The 16,147-nt window shown below is 33.2% G+C and overlaps 2 protein-coding genes across 2 annotated transcripts; both read left to right on the top strand.

The window, feature by feature from the left end:
* Positions 1 to 7,746: 7,746 nt before the first annotated feature.
* Positions 7,747 to 8,661, top strand: LOC129231013 (zinc finger MYM-type protein 1-like). The gene has a single exon (XM_054865258.1). It carries the CDS (start codon positions 7,747 to 7,749, stop codon positions 8,659 to 8,661), a length of 915 nt encoding a protein of 304 aa, XP_054721233.1.
* Positions 8,662 to 8,758: 97 nt separating this feature from the next.
* On the top strand, positions 8,759 to 9,625 carry LOC129231012 (52 kDa repressor of the inhibitor of the protein kinase-like). Its single transcript, XM_054865257.1, has one exon. It carries the CDS (start codon positions 8,759 to 8,761, stop codon positions 9,623 to 9,625), a length of 867 nt encoding a protein of 288 aa, XP_054721232.1.
* Positions 9,626 to 16,147: the final 6,522 nt, after the last annotated feature.

The following is a 16,147-nucleotide window of genomic DNA, read 5'->3' as shown; positions in this document are numbered from 1 at the left end:
CGGAAAGATCATTGGTGGATTTTGAAAACATAGAGGAGCATTAGGTTAATAATTTAGCGAAATTAGATAAATTTATTGTTGATTGATGGTGAAGAAAACTGATGATGAAAATAATATCATTGATTGTTTTCAACAAAGATATCCAGGTTTGGAGCATGTATAACTAAATAACGGCTGGTAAACGAAGCATAAGGCAAGAGTTTAAAGCTACAAAAATATGGTAATTTCAGTCCCTGATTAATGAATGGACGATCCGCTGGGCTAAGGACCAGGGTCCCCCAAGGTTTAGGCCCTCATTTCTCTTTAAAGTTACATTGTATGCAATATAATTTACATTTAATTTTTTTTTTTTTGAAAATAAAATAGCTAAAAGCATTTTTTTTTCTTTAATTTATGCATTATTTACGGTTTAGCTTAAACATTTAATATATTTTGTTGGTACATTTTTTATGGTCTTATAGTTAAATTTTATTTGCAGCACGTACAAATGGAGTAAATATTGCATTTAAACAGAAAAAAAATCAGAGTATGGAGTTGTATTTACACCACTAATAATAGAAATTTTCAATATTAAGGTTTGAAAAAGCAGCTACTATCCGGTTTTTTGCATTAAATTTGGTAGATATACAAATAAAGTGCATGTTAGGGAACTAGCATACTAATGCACAAGAACTTCCTAAAATTTTTACCTAATGGATTGTAAGGAAATATTACTAAAAACTTGCAAACTGAACAGTGTTATTGCTCCTGAGTTAAGTACTATATTTAAGTTACCTTTTGTGTATGGTAATTGTTCAAATGCATATTTATAGTGATCTGTCAACAATTTTTAGTCTTGTGGATCACAACAAAATCAGCCATAAAAATCAATATTAGGACTATTAAAGAAGATAACATTGCAATGTGCAAAAAAAGCTATTAAAAAAAAAGTTAATTTTCGGTTAATTTCGTGAAACTTAACGCCTTATGTACGAACTAAAAACTCACAAGAATCTAAATAATTTTTAAGATATTAAAAACGAGTGTTAGAAGGTAGCATTTGAGTGTTATTAGAACAACAGTTTTAAACATTTTTATTTTCATAAAAATATTTGAAAATTGACCCTTTTTCCTATTTTTGGAAAAAACCGAACCTCAAAGAGTTTTTTTTAAACAGGGTAATATTTTATGCTTGTACTTTACTTGCAGACACGCAACTTCTGGCGGGTATTCCAAATCAAGATTCCAAATTTCGTATATTTTGGCCACCTTAGTGTGCAAAACCAAAATTCATAGTACAGAACTTTCGTAGCAATATTGCGATTGTATATGAAATAGTTTTGATCCCGCAACAAAGTGAAAACTATGCAGAAATCCTAAAGTTCCAACGTATTCTTCATTAATAGTTAGTTCATAAATAATTAATGTTTAGGTGCATCATCAATGAATATTCAAATATAACAATTATTGAATCAAAAATTAATTTTGTCAATGTAAAATGATTTAGTTTCTGTAATTGTCATTTTAAGTCTAAATTTAAACCTACTAATGTCCAATACAGTAACTTATATAGTTAATATTAGTTATACGTGAAATACACCGCCAGCTCAGTCATTTCCAGCCGAGGACTGCAGTTTCGTGCTTATTAGCACTCATCAGCCCGGCATAGGAAAGTGACTGAGCTGCAGATGGAAAACCTCTTAAGGAAGCCAAGAGTGCGAAACAAACTGGTAGCTAATGTAGAATTAGCAGACCAGACGAGTGACCGAAGCAATGGTTCGGTTCAACTCGAAGATTGAACGCGTGGCAAGGTATATTCAGTAAATTACCGCCCATTAGTACCCGCCCATTACTGAATATACCTTGCCTCGCGTTCAATCTTCGAGCTGAACCGAACCATTGCTTCGGTCACTCGTCTGGTCTGCTAATTCTATATTGGCTATCAGTTTGTTTGGCACTCTTGGCTTCCTTAAGAGGTTTTCCATCTCCAGCTCAGTCACTTTCCTATGCCGGGCTGGTGAGTGCTAATAAGCACGAAACTGCAGTCCTCGGCTGGAAATGACTGAGCTGGAGGTGTATTTCACGTATTTCTGCTTTAGCCCTGGCTAATGGGCGGTAATTTACTGAATATAATAAAAGTGAACAAAGTGAAACAGTTCACTTCGTTTACTTTTTCATGTATTTTGTTGTATCACTTACATTCTCATTCATCAATTAATTCATTTACATATTAATATGCTCTTACTTCATTCATTCATTCAATATTTTATTCAGTCTTTTTTCCTCATATTTAAATTATTAGAGTACTTATTTGTTCATTTATTGTTTTATTATTTGTTAGTTTTATTGGTTTATTTATTCATTCAATTGCAGAAAAATATTTTTAATAATAAACTTTTAAGAAATAATTAGAAAGCTATTATTTTTCGCTTTGCCCCATGCAAAAAAAAAAAAAATGAAAAGTTTCCCACTTTGTCTTTTAAAGTGCAAATTAGCTGCCAAAAATTAAAAAAATAAATAAATAAATAAATAAAAAAACAATGCAAATTTTTGTTTTATAAAATACATTGCCCGTCCTTTACATTTCGTAATTTTCAAAAGAAATTTCCAATTCGTTCATTTAAAAAAAAGATGTAATTTATCTCAGCTATTTCACTTTGCCGCACATCCCCCTGCGTTACAAATGATGAGCATATTGCTCATAAATTCTTCATTAGTGGCTCAGTTATCAGATCGCTGAGTGCAGCAGGGGAAGTCACCCGACTCCATCAAGTGGAGCAGACAAAAGCTGTGCTGCAGAGGTGTAAAACTAGCATTCCTTTTTCTTTCTTGTTACCCCCCAAGTGTCATCGTCTGCAGGCCGCACTTCGCTACGCCTTCCCATCCGTCAATCAGAAGCAGGCCTACTGCGAAGCTGCAACCCGTCCAACGCTTCTGTCACTTTCTGAGTTGTTGCTTGAAAGAAGCCCGCACCTAGTAGCAAGGAGTGGTGGCCCCCTCTGCCTCTGCTTGCATTTCGATCCTCAAGAGAAGCTAATGCAGCTCAGGAGTCAGGAATCGATTTTATTGTAACAAAATGAATCCTGAGATGCTTTAGAATGTGGAATTTATTAACTTCTTATTTTTCAATGAATTCATTTTTTAAAATTGTAAAAATGCCTGAATGTCAATTATGTATAGTACTTGTATACTGTTTATTTTTTTTGTGTGTATATATATATATATATATATATACAGTGGCGGATCCACGGGGGGGGCTAAGGGGGCTATAGCCCCCCCCATGAGGTCTGAACTTACACTAGATAAAATCGAAATTTCAGAGATTTTTAATACTGCAATATTGTTACATGTTTAAGTTTGTATTATATTTAAATAAATATAGAAGCACTATCAGTGGCGGATCCACGGGGGGGGGGGGGCTAAAGGGGCTATAGTCCCCCCCCCCCATGAGGTCTGAACTTACACTAGATAAAATCGAAATTTCAGAGATTTTTAATACTGCGATATTGTAACATGTTTAAGTTTGTATTATATTTAAATAAATATAGAAGCACTATATAGAGCGGCGTATACATGGGGGATGGGAGAGGGCATAAGGGACTGTAGCTTCTTCTCTCATTTCGTCAAAACTTACGACAGATTAAATTGTGATCTGCAATGGCACGGAACGGCTCAGAGGGAATAATTTCATTCTGCGATCGAGGTATTTTTTAATCTGAAAGTTAGCCGTAATATATTTTACATCATTCCAAGGCTAAGGGAGCTATAGCCCCCCCCCCCTCCTCTCCCATAAGGTCAAAATTTACACTAGATAAAACCGAAATTTCGAAGATTTTAAATACGTCAATACTTCTGCGAATTACAAACATGCATTATATTTTATTAAATATGTACACTATATACGGTGGTTTATTAATGGCGAGTTTGGGGTGGGGGGGGGTAGTAAGGGGACTGTGACCCCTTCTCCCATTTGGCTAAAACTTACAACAGATTACAATGCGATTTGTAATTTCATGGAAAGTCTTCGAGACAATAACTTTGTTCTGCTATCGAGGTTTTTAATCTGAAGTTATTACTTTCCAATTAACGCCGTCAGTGGCGAATCTATGAGGGGGGGGGGCAAGGGAGTATAGCCCCCCCCCTACCTCCATGAGGTCAAAACTTATACTAGATAAAACTGAAATTTTATATTTTTTAATACTGCACTACTTATGGATATTTTATGTTTGTATTATATTAAATTAAATTTATACATTTCACTGGCAGATCTATGCGGGGGGGGGGCTAAGGGGGTCTATAGTATCCCCTTGAGGTCAGAACTTACACTCGATAAAATTTCAGTTTTAGATATTTTTAATACTTTAATATTTTTACTAAGTTTGTAATATTTCATAAAATTTATACAGCTTCAATGGTGGATCTGTAGAGCAGTGGGGAGGAGGGGGAGGTGCTAAGGATACTATAGCAACCCTTACCATTTGGTTAAAAATTACATTCATAGAAAATGAAATTTCAGCGATTTTCATTACTGCACCACTTTTGTAAACTTAAGCTAGGATTATGTTTACTAAATTCTCTTCCTGTCAACGGACACCACTGTTCTTTCTTTGAAGCCCGCGACATCCAGAATGAAAACCTGTCGTTCACTAATCCTTTTCAAAACGTTTAGGCAGTAAATTAAGCAAGTGTACTAAGCAAGCCGGAGAGGACGATACATAATGGCTACTGACAGGTATCATCAGGAGCAGGTATGGTGCATCCCTATTTCCGCGGAAACCGATAATAGAGTCCCTCCCACTGAATTAGGAATATGCAGTCGGACTAGAAAAAAAGCAATAGTTCCTTTCTGTAATGTTGAATTGCTGACCATGTGTCTCGTTAGGACTTATGTTTATTGTAAATGAACTCTTAATAGGCTGTTTCTGCCCAGAGACAACATTGAGTACTCCTCTTTTGAACAACCAGCAATAGCACAACGAAGTAGTAATGCTCATAATATGCTAAGGTTACTGATAAGGAAACACCAAGAGCGAAAATTTAGTTAAAATAATAAAAGGTGGAAAATTGTGGAAAAGTTTTTCTGGGACGCGGCATCGGTTGTCGCAGTATTGAACTGTTGTTTTAACGAATTGCTTGTATTAAAATTCATACTTGGATTCTTGGTTTTTTCACACTTGGAAGTTTTGTTAAGAAACAAATGTGGCGATTTTGTTGGACTGGCGCTTTAAAGGGCGGGCGCAAAATTGGTGTTTGACTTGATTTATTTCGCAATTGTTTTGATATTTTAAATATAAGTATTGTCGAGTGAATATGAAGCGTCGACTTACAGATTATTTTAGTAAAAGCAATACGCATATAACTGATGATTTCCAAGGACACGATGGAGTTAGTATCGATAAAATACCATCAGATTCCAAACAGCCGTGTTCTAATAATGGACTACTACAACGCATGCCGACTACATCTAACGTTGAGAATGTGAACAACTGTACAGCTGGATGTGAGACTTCTAAAGAACAAGTAAATATATTTTCTTTAAAATTCAGCTATATTTTAAATATGTTATAACATACCAACTGTATATTGATATACAAAAATAAAATTAAAATTATCGTTTAAAGCATAAATAAGTAAAATAGTAATCATGATTGCTGGTACATGGGGGGGGGGGGGTCATGTTAGCAGGAACCCCCTTTTTCAATGTAAAAAAAAGTGTGAGATTATGGAGTCTAAGACGTTTAACGAATTTCTGCATCCATAAGCTTGCACTTTTTTTTTTGCATTGAAAAATCTTTTTTTTTTTTTTTTTTTACCCCAAAACATGGGCAAAAGATGAGGTGATTTCAAAGCAATCTGATAAAAATCAGGTGCCTTTGTTCAATTTTTAATTCATTTATTTATTTTTCACATGTTAAGTTTCAGCATTTTATACTGAGGGTTTTTTTTTTTTTTTGCAATACTACTATAGTTTTTTCTCTCTTCTACATTGGTACTCTCATAAGTTGAAAAAATAAAGGTGTGAATTTAGAATGTTTGCTAATGAATTAGACAAATTTTTTGAAATTTACTAAAACTTTGAAAAGGAATCTTATTTGTTCATATATTATTAAATAACTATCTTTTTGCATGAGAAAGATAGTTTCGTTTTCAGAAAATTGGTTTAACCATAAAAAATAATGAAAAATTACAGTGCTTAAATTTAAGATTTTTAAATTTTTTTTCTAGAGAATAATTCTTAAAATCGTGAGTGTTCGTAAATAGAGTTTCGTAAAATTGAGTGTCAACTGCATTTTAAATGCATTTAAACCGTTTTGAACATTCAAGATTTTTTGTATCAGGTAAATTATTTCTATTTGAATGTATTTTTAAGATAGGAATATGTATTATAATTTGTAGGGAATATATTAAATTACTTAACTTATAAATGTATTTTTTTTTTAGAATCCTACTGATATAACATCTTTAACAAATTATCAATTATATGATATTGGATTAGCTGTTGGAAAGATTTTAGATGACGATAAAAAGCTGAAATATTTAAATGAAACATGGAAGCCTCCGGTGAGTTATAGCTTTCCAACAAGAGCTGAAGGAAAGCAGAACCGTAAATTTAGACGAGAATGGTTGGAGCAGTACAATTGGCTTGCTTACAGTGAGCTTTCGTCTGGTGGATTTTGTAAAATGTGCGTTCTGTTTGCACCAACTGGAGCTGGAATTGGAAATCAGGTGAGAAATTCCATCAGTTCATAAGTGGCATTTTTCAGAATTGAATTGAATTTTTTTTTTAATAGTGTCAATATTCTTTATAGGCAAAATAATAGTTTAAGCGCTCTTCTCGATATTTTTTTTCTGTTTTTTTTTTGGTTTATTTCTTAGATTCTTCCATTAAGTGGTGGTCAAAAGTTCTTTTCGGCTATTTCATTTATACTGACTGTCGTTATTAAGTACATTTGAAAAATAGAAAAATTCAAGATAAGAAAGACCGCGATCTTTTAAAAAACGGGAATCGCGCAACCCCGCGCCTTAGTGCGAACTCAGCTTTAGGTTTTACGCAAATCTCATGACCCACTGAATACATTTCACGATGTCAATATCGATCAAGCTTCCATCATTCACAAGCCAAAGGAAGAAATAGACCAAAACAACCTCGTAGATAGAAAAATTATTATTAAAACAGTTCATTTAAATTAATTTTTAATTATTTTTGAAACATCAATGACAAAATATCTATGTTAACAGTTTTAACGTCGATGGCATCAATACATCATATTTTTTACATATGTTTAAGGCTTGTAAACTAAAAGTTATCATATTAGACAAGTAAATTCATAAGCTGTATTTATTCATAACAAATTTATTTTTTTAATTGTCTAAGCAAAGTCCATAAAAATAGGAAGAATGGTAATTTTAATGAATTATTGAAATTACCTCAATTCGAAATCAAGTAATACAAAGGAATAAGCAACTCATGCATACTGTTAAAAGATAAAACCTCGAATATCAACATAAATTAGTTTGAATTATTTCGAAAGACTTTTGCTTCTAATGTTCCACCCGGTTCTTAACACCTAAATTGGGATATTAATTGAGCGTCAAATTTTTTTTATATTGCAGTTTAATAAGATGTTTATTTATTTTCAGGTGCTTAAAACATTCGTTAAGGAGCCGTTGATTAAGTTTAAGAAAGCTACAGAAGAACTAAAATATCACCAAACTACCCAATACCATCAATTTTCTGTGGAAAAAGCCCTGCATTTTAAACAATCCATGGAGCCTATTCCTGGAAGTTCAGTAAGTCATGTTGGCCTCCTGATAGACGCTAGAAAAGCCTCTATAATAGAGCAAAATTTAAAACGCTTGAAGCCTATAGTAAAAACCGTACTGTTTTGTGCCCATAACAATCTGCCTTTGAGAGGTCATAGGGATGACGGCAATTTGAACAGCAGGGAAGAGCAAGAAAATGCATTAAGAGGAAACCAGGGTGTTTTCAAAAGTCTATTGGCTTTTAGAATTGATGCTGGTGATGAAGATTTGAAAACGCACCTTACCACTTGCAGAAAAAACAGTACACATATCAGCAAAACAATCCAAAACGACATAATCGAATGCATTGGCGATTATATCCGTTCGGAGATTACGAGTAGTATACAAAAAGCCAAATACTTCTCAATAATATGTGATGAAACCACAGATGAAAGTAAGAAGGAGCAGCTTACGTTTTGTGTGCGATATGTCGACATAGACAGTTTCACAACCAGGGAAGATTTCCTTGGATTCGTGGAACTCAAAGCGACAACTGGTTTATCGATTAAATCCGCAATAGACGAAGAACTGACAAAACTGAATTTGTCTTACAAATACCTCTGTGGACAAGGCTACGATGGAGCAAGCAACATGTCTGGGCCATTTAAGGGCGTTCAAGCTCTAATTTCCGAGGAGCAACCCCTCGCCATTTATACTCATTGTTTCAGCCATTCCCTGAATTTGTGCATCACAAAAAGCTGCCAAATTCCTGTTATAAGAAACGTAATGGGAACAGTTGAGACTGTCTCTGTGTTTCTCTCGGCTTCTGCGCACAGAACAAATGCATTAATCGATGTTGTAGAAAAGCAAGACTTTTCGGAAACTAAAAAAAAAGAGATTGAAAGCACTTTGCCCTACACGGTGGGTAGAAAGGCATGACAGCCTAATAACATTTAAGGAACTACTTGTTCCTGTTGTGACTGTGCTGGAAAGTTTACATACAACTGCCTCTTCCGAAGCGTCAACAAAAGCATATATGTTAAATGCTTCAATAAAAAGGAGTGAATTTATTGTTGGCGTCGAAATATCAGTGTACTGTCTCAGTTTGACACTGAGGCTAAGTCAGCAGTTGCAAAGCCCGAAGCAGGATTTGTCTTCTGCATTAGCTAATGTGTCTCAAGTTTTGGACACTTTTCGGAGTGTAAGACAAAACGCAGAACTCGAATTTCAAACTATTTACAAAAACTGCCTTGAAATTGCTGAAGAATTGGATCTGGAGTTAGAAATACCCAGATCAGGAAAGCGTAAAAGTGCTCGAGACTGTACACCTCCAGAAAATCCAGAAGTTTATTTCAGACGAACAGTCTTTCTTCCTCTGATAGATCACTTCATTTCCGAGATTGATTGCAGATTTAGCAGAGATTTTCTTGGAGTGCTTCCCCTCGAAGGTCTAATTCCATCGAACTTGTCGAGGTATACTGACAAAAATATTATAACTGCTGCAGAAAAATACAGGAATTTTACAGATGAACTAGGAAGTTTGAGCTTGCTATTAGCAGAAATCAAGATGTGGAGGAATAAATGGCTGCCGATATGCGGTCCTCCTACAACAGCTATCGGGGCACTGAAAGAGCTAGACCCTTCGTTTTTCCCATCTATTGCTGTTCTTCTCCAAATTTTCGTAACAATCCCAGTAACGACTTCAACAGCTGAACGTAGTTTTTCTACCTTAAAAAGGATAAAAACCTATTTAAGAAGCACAATGGGAGAAGTACGGTTAAATGGACTTGCTCTAGCAAATGTGGCAAGAGATAGAGATGTATCTGTCGACAAAATAATTGAACTCTTCTGCAAAAGTAAGAAGAGGAGAATGTGCTTGGAAAACTGGGAACATGTCAAATAATGTTTAAAGTTTTTTTTTTTTTTGTTTTAAACTAGAGTAACAAATTAAATCATTTTATTTTCTTACAACTAATGTGCCGACTGTGTTTTTGAAAAATTGTTTCATAATCATTTTAAAAAATAAACTCTTTTGACAATTTTTTAGTGTATTTCATGTTTTACAAGTTAAAAATAAACATATGCTTATTTTAAATAACAAATGTCGTAACATTCTCGTGAAAAGGATGCTGAACGATATTATACTGGACTTTTTTTTTTTTTTTTTAACAGACCTAAGTTAGCCCCCCCCCCTTGTCCAAGTTCTAGATCCGCCACTGTATATATATATATATATATATATATATATATATATATATATATATATATATATATATATATATATATTTACTATACATATATATATATATATATATATATATTTGTATATTTATTTTATTAAAATTTCATTCGTTTCTTATTATTAGATAGACTATTTTTTCTTTCTTTTTTTAATTGTAAATATATCTCAATGCTAATTATGTATAGTTCTTGAGTGCATTTTTAAAATATATTTCGTATATTTATTTATTTAATCATTTTGCCCCCCCCCTCCCCACTTTCCAATAAATAGTTGTAAAGTAAAAGCAAGAAAAAAAAACATAATAATAAAACACCGATAAGCCTTTCTTTGTTCTATTCTTGGAATGTAATTACAAACGTTTTAATAGACTTAAAAAGTTCAAATAAATTTCTTCTTTGCAAGAAAGAAACTATACCTTTCAATTGAGAGGTAAAATCATAGTTTGGGATTAAGGTTTGTCCTCAAAATAGGAAATTCATGCGAAAATTTTGCTTAAAAGTTGATTAAAAAAGAACAGCAAGATTTCTTTTAAGTAATACTTATTATTATTTTACTACTTTATCTATTTTTTGTACACATCTATGGCGCAGTGCAATTTGAATTACATGAATTTTGTTCAACTATTCTCAAATTTAGTAGGAAAAAGGAGAAGGACGGATTTTGATGTCGTGGTATTAATACAACATTTAGCAACGTGCTATTGTTTTTTTTTTTTTCTTTTTTTTTCCTCATACTGAATTTGCAAGATTTAATTTGAAATCTAAACCTTTCTAACATCATCAAAGCAGTAGTTTTCCGTTGCGCATTTTTACAACAATTTCATTTATTGCACTGACACTTTACTAAATGTGAAACAGAACGTGTAAACAGAATGTTAAAGGATGCACATCTTCAAACCTCAAAAATAAATTTCTTACAGCAAAGCACATACTACATAAAAAATAATAATAAATAAACTAATAACATACATACGCTTGCAGTGCATTGAATACCGAAATTTCTAGTTATTTACAAAAACTAAGTTTACATTATTCTTCGTATTAAAACGTAATATGCTTCTTTCGTCGGAATATGCAAATTTTGTTCCGGCTCTGCGAGATAAAATTTTCCAAAGAGCTTGATGAAATATAGTGTGCAAAACTCCTTGGTTGAAATCTTCGCTACTAGGAAAATAACTCCTAATGGAATTCATTAAGGAGAAATTGCCATTTTTGAAAAGAGAGAGTTGAAGTCTTCGAATTACTGATGCAAACAGACCTCCTCTATGGCAAACAAAACAGACCGAACCTTAAAACCTCCCATCGCCGATTCGGTAACTACACTTGAACTGGACTGGAGTGCTCAGAGTTGAAAAGCCGACTCCCTCCAAGAAAGAACGAACGAAGATAGGAATGGGAACCACAGTTACGTGCAAGAGTGGAGCCCGAAGTTTTAACAGAAGGACTGATTTTCAACTGCTAGAGTCTTCAACCCAGTTCATTAAAGACTAACTTCCCGGCTACTGACATTCAGTAATTGGATTTGAACTTCAGACCTGCGTCCCTTTCCAAACATTAAATTGCTTTCAAGTGTCGCAAACTCCGAACTGCCTATGAAAAGGAAGTGGTCTACATTCATTAGGTGGATGACGCTCCAGATGTCGCATCTTCGCCCTTTATTAAAGGCAAATTTACAGGCTGCGTTTTCAATCCTATCGACGGCATTTCGTTAAGCAGATTAGAAAGGTTAATAACTTATTTTTTTACCATTGGCCTTACTTCTGATATTATAAATTTGAAAAGTCTAATTAAAGGAGGAAAAAAATCATATTCGAATTGATCCACTCTTATGACAGTCGAATTTTCCTTCATTTGGTGATTTAAGTGATATGCTCATTATTCAGTTTTAGAAAGCTAAAGGCATTATCCTTGTCCACAGTTCATACATTAAGAACTTTTGATCTTTGTTAAATTACAATTTAAGATGCATTAGAATATCATAAATGTTTTGTCAAAAAACCCAATATATAAATCATCAATCTTTACACAAAACGATACACATTGTACTTATACAACAATACGTACAGTATATGGTAATCAACAACGTTTTGAAGCACAAAATTATTGCACCCACGTGTTTCGAGGTTTCAGCGAACCTCGTTTTCAATGCAAATAGTGAGCTTTTAGATGGAAATACATCAGGTAAAAGTGTTTACTGGAAATTTTTAAAAACCTCGAACTATTTTGGTCGTAGAAGAGTGATTTTTAAAAAACATTGTAATGTTACTGTGTCAAGAAAGTTTAACAAAACATAATTGCTAGGATCGAGTACTGTATAAAACGTCATATCTTGTAATTTAAAAAAAAATGATTTTTTGACACAAATTTCATATATTTCAATTGAACACCGTGCATAAAAAAGACTCTGAAGCATATGTCATCAGAACTAATTTAAGAAATATATTCAATAAGTGGTTTTGGGGGAAAATGATATTTCATTACGACGTCTTCATTGCAAATCTTAACTTGTTGTGTATATATTAAATCCAATATTCAAAGGAAGAAAAATATATTTTCGCATGAAATCAGCGGAAATGCAGTTTTGAGAAAATGTCAAGCTATTTGAAACTCTTTTCCCCACTATTTCAAGTGAATCCATGAAAAACGAATTCTGTATATTTTCTTCAGAAAACTCAAAAATAATCTATGTATTTTATTCTGCTGATACAGGCTTAAGAGGTGTTCTAAATCAGTAAATGGTTTCTCAAGGTTTGTTTTCAAGACATTTTCCGAGATTTTTTTAGTTGGGCAGTTAGAAGCATATGATATTTTTATTATGAGTTGCAGATGCCGCCGCTTATGCTAAAGAGAACATTTTTTGGAGGCTCTTGCTGTCATAGTTTTCATAACTTTGATTTTCATTAATAAAAACGCGTTTCACGAGTATTTTAATCCTAAAAAATGCGGATACAGTAGACACCGGTTAATTGAATCAACCGCTTGTCGCAAATTGTTGAAAACAGAACAAAATCCAGCTTTATTGAATCAGCCGCTTTATGGAATGAAAACTATTTAGAACAACCGTGATTCATATAAGCAGCGACCACTGTATTAGAGTAAATATTATCCGTGAAAATTTCTAGATTTTAGCAATACTATTAAGAAAATTTGTCAACGGAACTATTTATCATTGTTTTATTTCAAATTTTCAAATTTAGCATTCTATTTGCAAAAATGTTTATTGTTAAAACAAAAATGGCCCAGAACATTCACAGGAATTTGAAATACTAATGGAAATTTGAAGCGGGAAACTTTCTCTGGGGAAGTTGACAATTTCGTAGTAACTCTAGCGTCCTAAATTAGGAGATTTTGATATCTCTGAAAGCTATGCCTGGTCTAGGCCAGCAATAAAGGTAAATATGCAGAAATAAACAAATTGCGAATGCCTCGTTAAAAATGGCCTCAAGCAGATAGAGAGTCAATAGTTACCCGGTGCAACTTTCGTATTTTCCATAATACCAGTCGACCTTCAACTTCATCAACTTAGCCTCAGGGTCAGAGGAAACCCGTTATTTGGGAGTCTTTGATTCCTAATCAGCGGTCCAGTCTTGTCACTGCAGCCAATTACTTGTTTGAAGTGATATTACGAAGAGGGGGTTTGGACACTGCGTCACCGTACAAGAATGGATTTTCTAAGCGTGCACCCATCTCAGAAGTACCGAAAGGGAGAGAGAGAGAAAAAAAAAATGCAGGTGGTCCCTCTATTCCTTACTTTTGACTTTTGAGCGACCCTTCCCCTTTTTCCATGATGAATTAGTATAATTAAATTTGTTTTTATGGTGTGGATTGCGAGATTCTCCGGGTACCGTCAACTTGACGGGAAATCTTAGCTTAACTTCAAAGCTATTATTTTTTCTCCTTCTCGGTGCATATGATCTGGAATATTTATGAGTTTACTAAGAGACGTAATAAAGTCGTCTCAATGCATTAAAATATACGTTGAACTTATGTGTATTACTTAAAAGGAAGAACACACTTATGATCGATGAGAATTTTGTCATACTAATCACTGATAATGTATGCTTTCAGTTTATGTGAAAATTTTTCTCTAATATGTGCATGCCAAAAACTAAACGAATCTTATGATTGGCTGGATTTAGAGTAATTTGATTGTAACTCAGAATTAAATAATCCTTTACGCATTGTCATTTATTTATTTAAGTATTCAGATGATGCTTCTAGAATACCATAAATTTTGGAATATACAGAACGTAGATTATCCTGATTGATTGATTGAACTGCATTTTACTAGTTAAAATATTAGGAGACAAATATTTTTAACAGGGATCATACGGTCCTTTAACTTTGGTTTTTGTTTTGCAAGGGCTCTTAAAGTTGGTAATGTTTACTAAAAAGTGATTAAAAGTGTTTAATTTTTATTTTGTACCTTCTTGATTTTTTTGGTCAGAAAAACAACACCTGCAATGTAAATATAAAAAATAATCTTTTTAAGGAATGGATGATTAAAAAGAGTTAATAATCTTAAAATTTTGGAAATCAGAAACGAAATCCATCCTTACACTCCCGGTTTTCTCAAGACATTTACGCGATTCTCTTGAATATCTCGCTTTAGTTTATTTCTCTCGATTACTAAAATTCGTAGTAAACTTTTGATACTTAAAAATTTTTGCGACTATCATTTTGCGATCGTTTGGTACGGAATTTCACTACGCGAGTTCATGAGATTTCAGAATCTACTCTCCCATTCGATCATTACTCAAAACTCGTATTTTGCTAGATTTCCCTCCAATTCGGACTTTGAAATCGACGGTAAATTCGGGAGATTGAATGAACTGACATTTAATATTAAAATCTCTACACTTTTTAACTTTTATTTCCCCGTTGCATTTTAGATTTTCAAACTAAAATAAATGCAGATATGAAGTATTATTACATAGGAAAGCAACTTTTTTTAATGAAATAAAAAAAAGGAAAAAAACACGTTTTTCGTTACTGGAATTATTTGATTTAACTAAAAAAAGATTGTTGTGCTTTTTCGCTCAGATAGCAATTTTCTAGCCAAATCACCAAGAATGGAATTTCTTTTTAAGTAACAGTGATTGTCTTTTGATAATTATAGGTTGTTGTTTTTTTATTTATTCTGCAAATGCATAGCTTAACTTATAACGCCTGTCATACACATCGTTTTCATCTACGAAAGTAATAAATAAGAAGTTTCAGTTTACTTTATCATGAATAAATCAAAACTATTCAAGAAAACATCGTCAGTGAATTCCAGTGTTTTACAATAAGGATCTAGAATGACTAAGAATTCATAGAAAAACAAATTATAGTATGAATATGAGGTTTATGTCATAATACTGTCATAATAATTTCGCGGCATAATACTTCTGACGTTCAAGAATTTATGATATCGTGAAAACAAAAAAGAAAAAATATTATTATAAGTGATTGCTGTATCGTTACAGTAAGAAAACCAAACGTCACGTGAGGTGTTTAATCATTTTATTAAACAGAAAGCTATACCTTTCATTACCAGAGCTCAATGGGTGTGACGTTTGAGGACATGAGGTGAACATGAGCACCGTTTATACGTGGTTCGAGCATTATACAATGCGCGTATTGAACTGTGGTAGTGAAAGTTATGTTTAATAAAATGATTAAGCACCTCACATGACGTTTGTTGCTCTTGCTGCAACGATACAGCGATAATTACACATATAATTACACTTATCTCTTTTTTTTATCGATTTCATAAAAAAAAATCTTGAATCTGTGAAGCATTATGTCCCAAACCGCATTATCATGCGAAAATGTGTTGCTTTCCCATGAGTTTCTAAAATGTGTCAAAGACTTATCGGACACCCAGTGTACTAAAGACTAGAAAATATTGCAAATTATGGATAAATTTTAGCACTTATTTTTAAAGGATAAGATATTTTTACTGCAAAACTATGTTACAGCACGATTGTTCGAAAACTTTCAGGGAGGAGGTGACAATTTTCACGTTGTTACGTTTAGGTTTAAAGAAAAGTTACATATATACGCATTAGCACGGATTTTAAAAGATGTATAAAATACTGCTTGAAAGCAAACTTAATGTTTTTAGGAAGAAGCCAGATATCTACCAACTATCTAAACATCGTATTATGAAACACACTCGTTTATATGTAAACAAAACTAA

The sequence above is a fragment of the Uloborus diversus genome, chromosome 10 (assembly GCF_026930045.1).
Source record: "Uloborus diversus isolate 005 chromosome 10, Udiv.v.3.1, whole genome shotgun sequence".
Lineage (NCBI taxonomy): Eukaryota > Metazoa > Arthropoda > Arachnida > Araneae > Uloboridae > Uloborus > Uloborus diversus.
The sequence above is the reverse complement of the archived record's forward strand: the minus strand, read 5'-3'. Positions and strand labels throughout refer to the sequence as shown.

Bases quoted from the DNA above. Each gene is read 5' to 3' on its own strand.
- LOC129231012 (XM_054865257.1), top strand. From the start codon at position 8,759: ATGTTAAATGCTTCAATAAAAAGGAGTGAATTTATTGTTGGCGTCGAA.
- LOC129231013 (XM_054865258.1), top strand. From the start codon at position 7,747: ATGGAGCCTATTCCTGGAAGTTCAGTAAGTCATGTTGGCCTCCTGATA.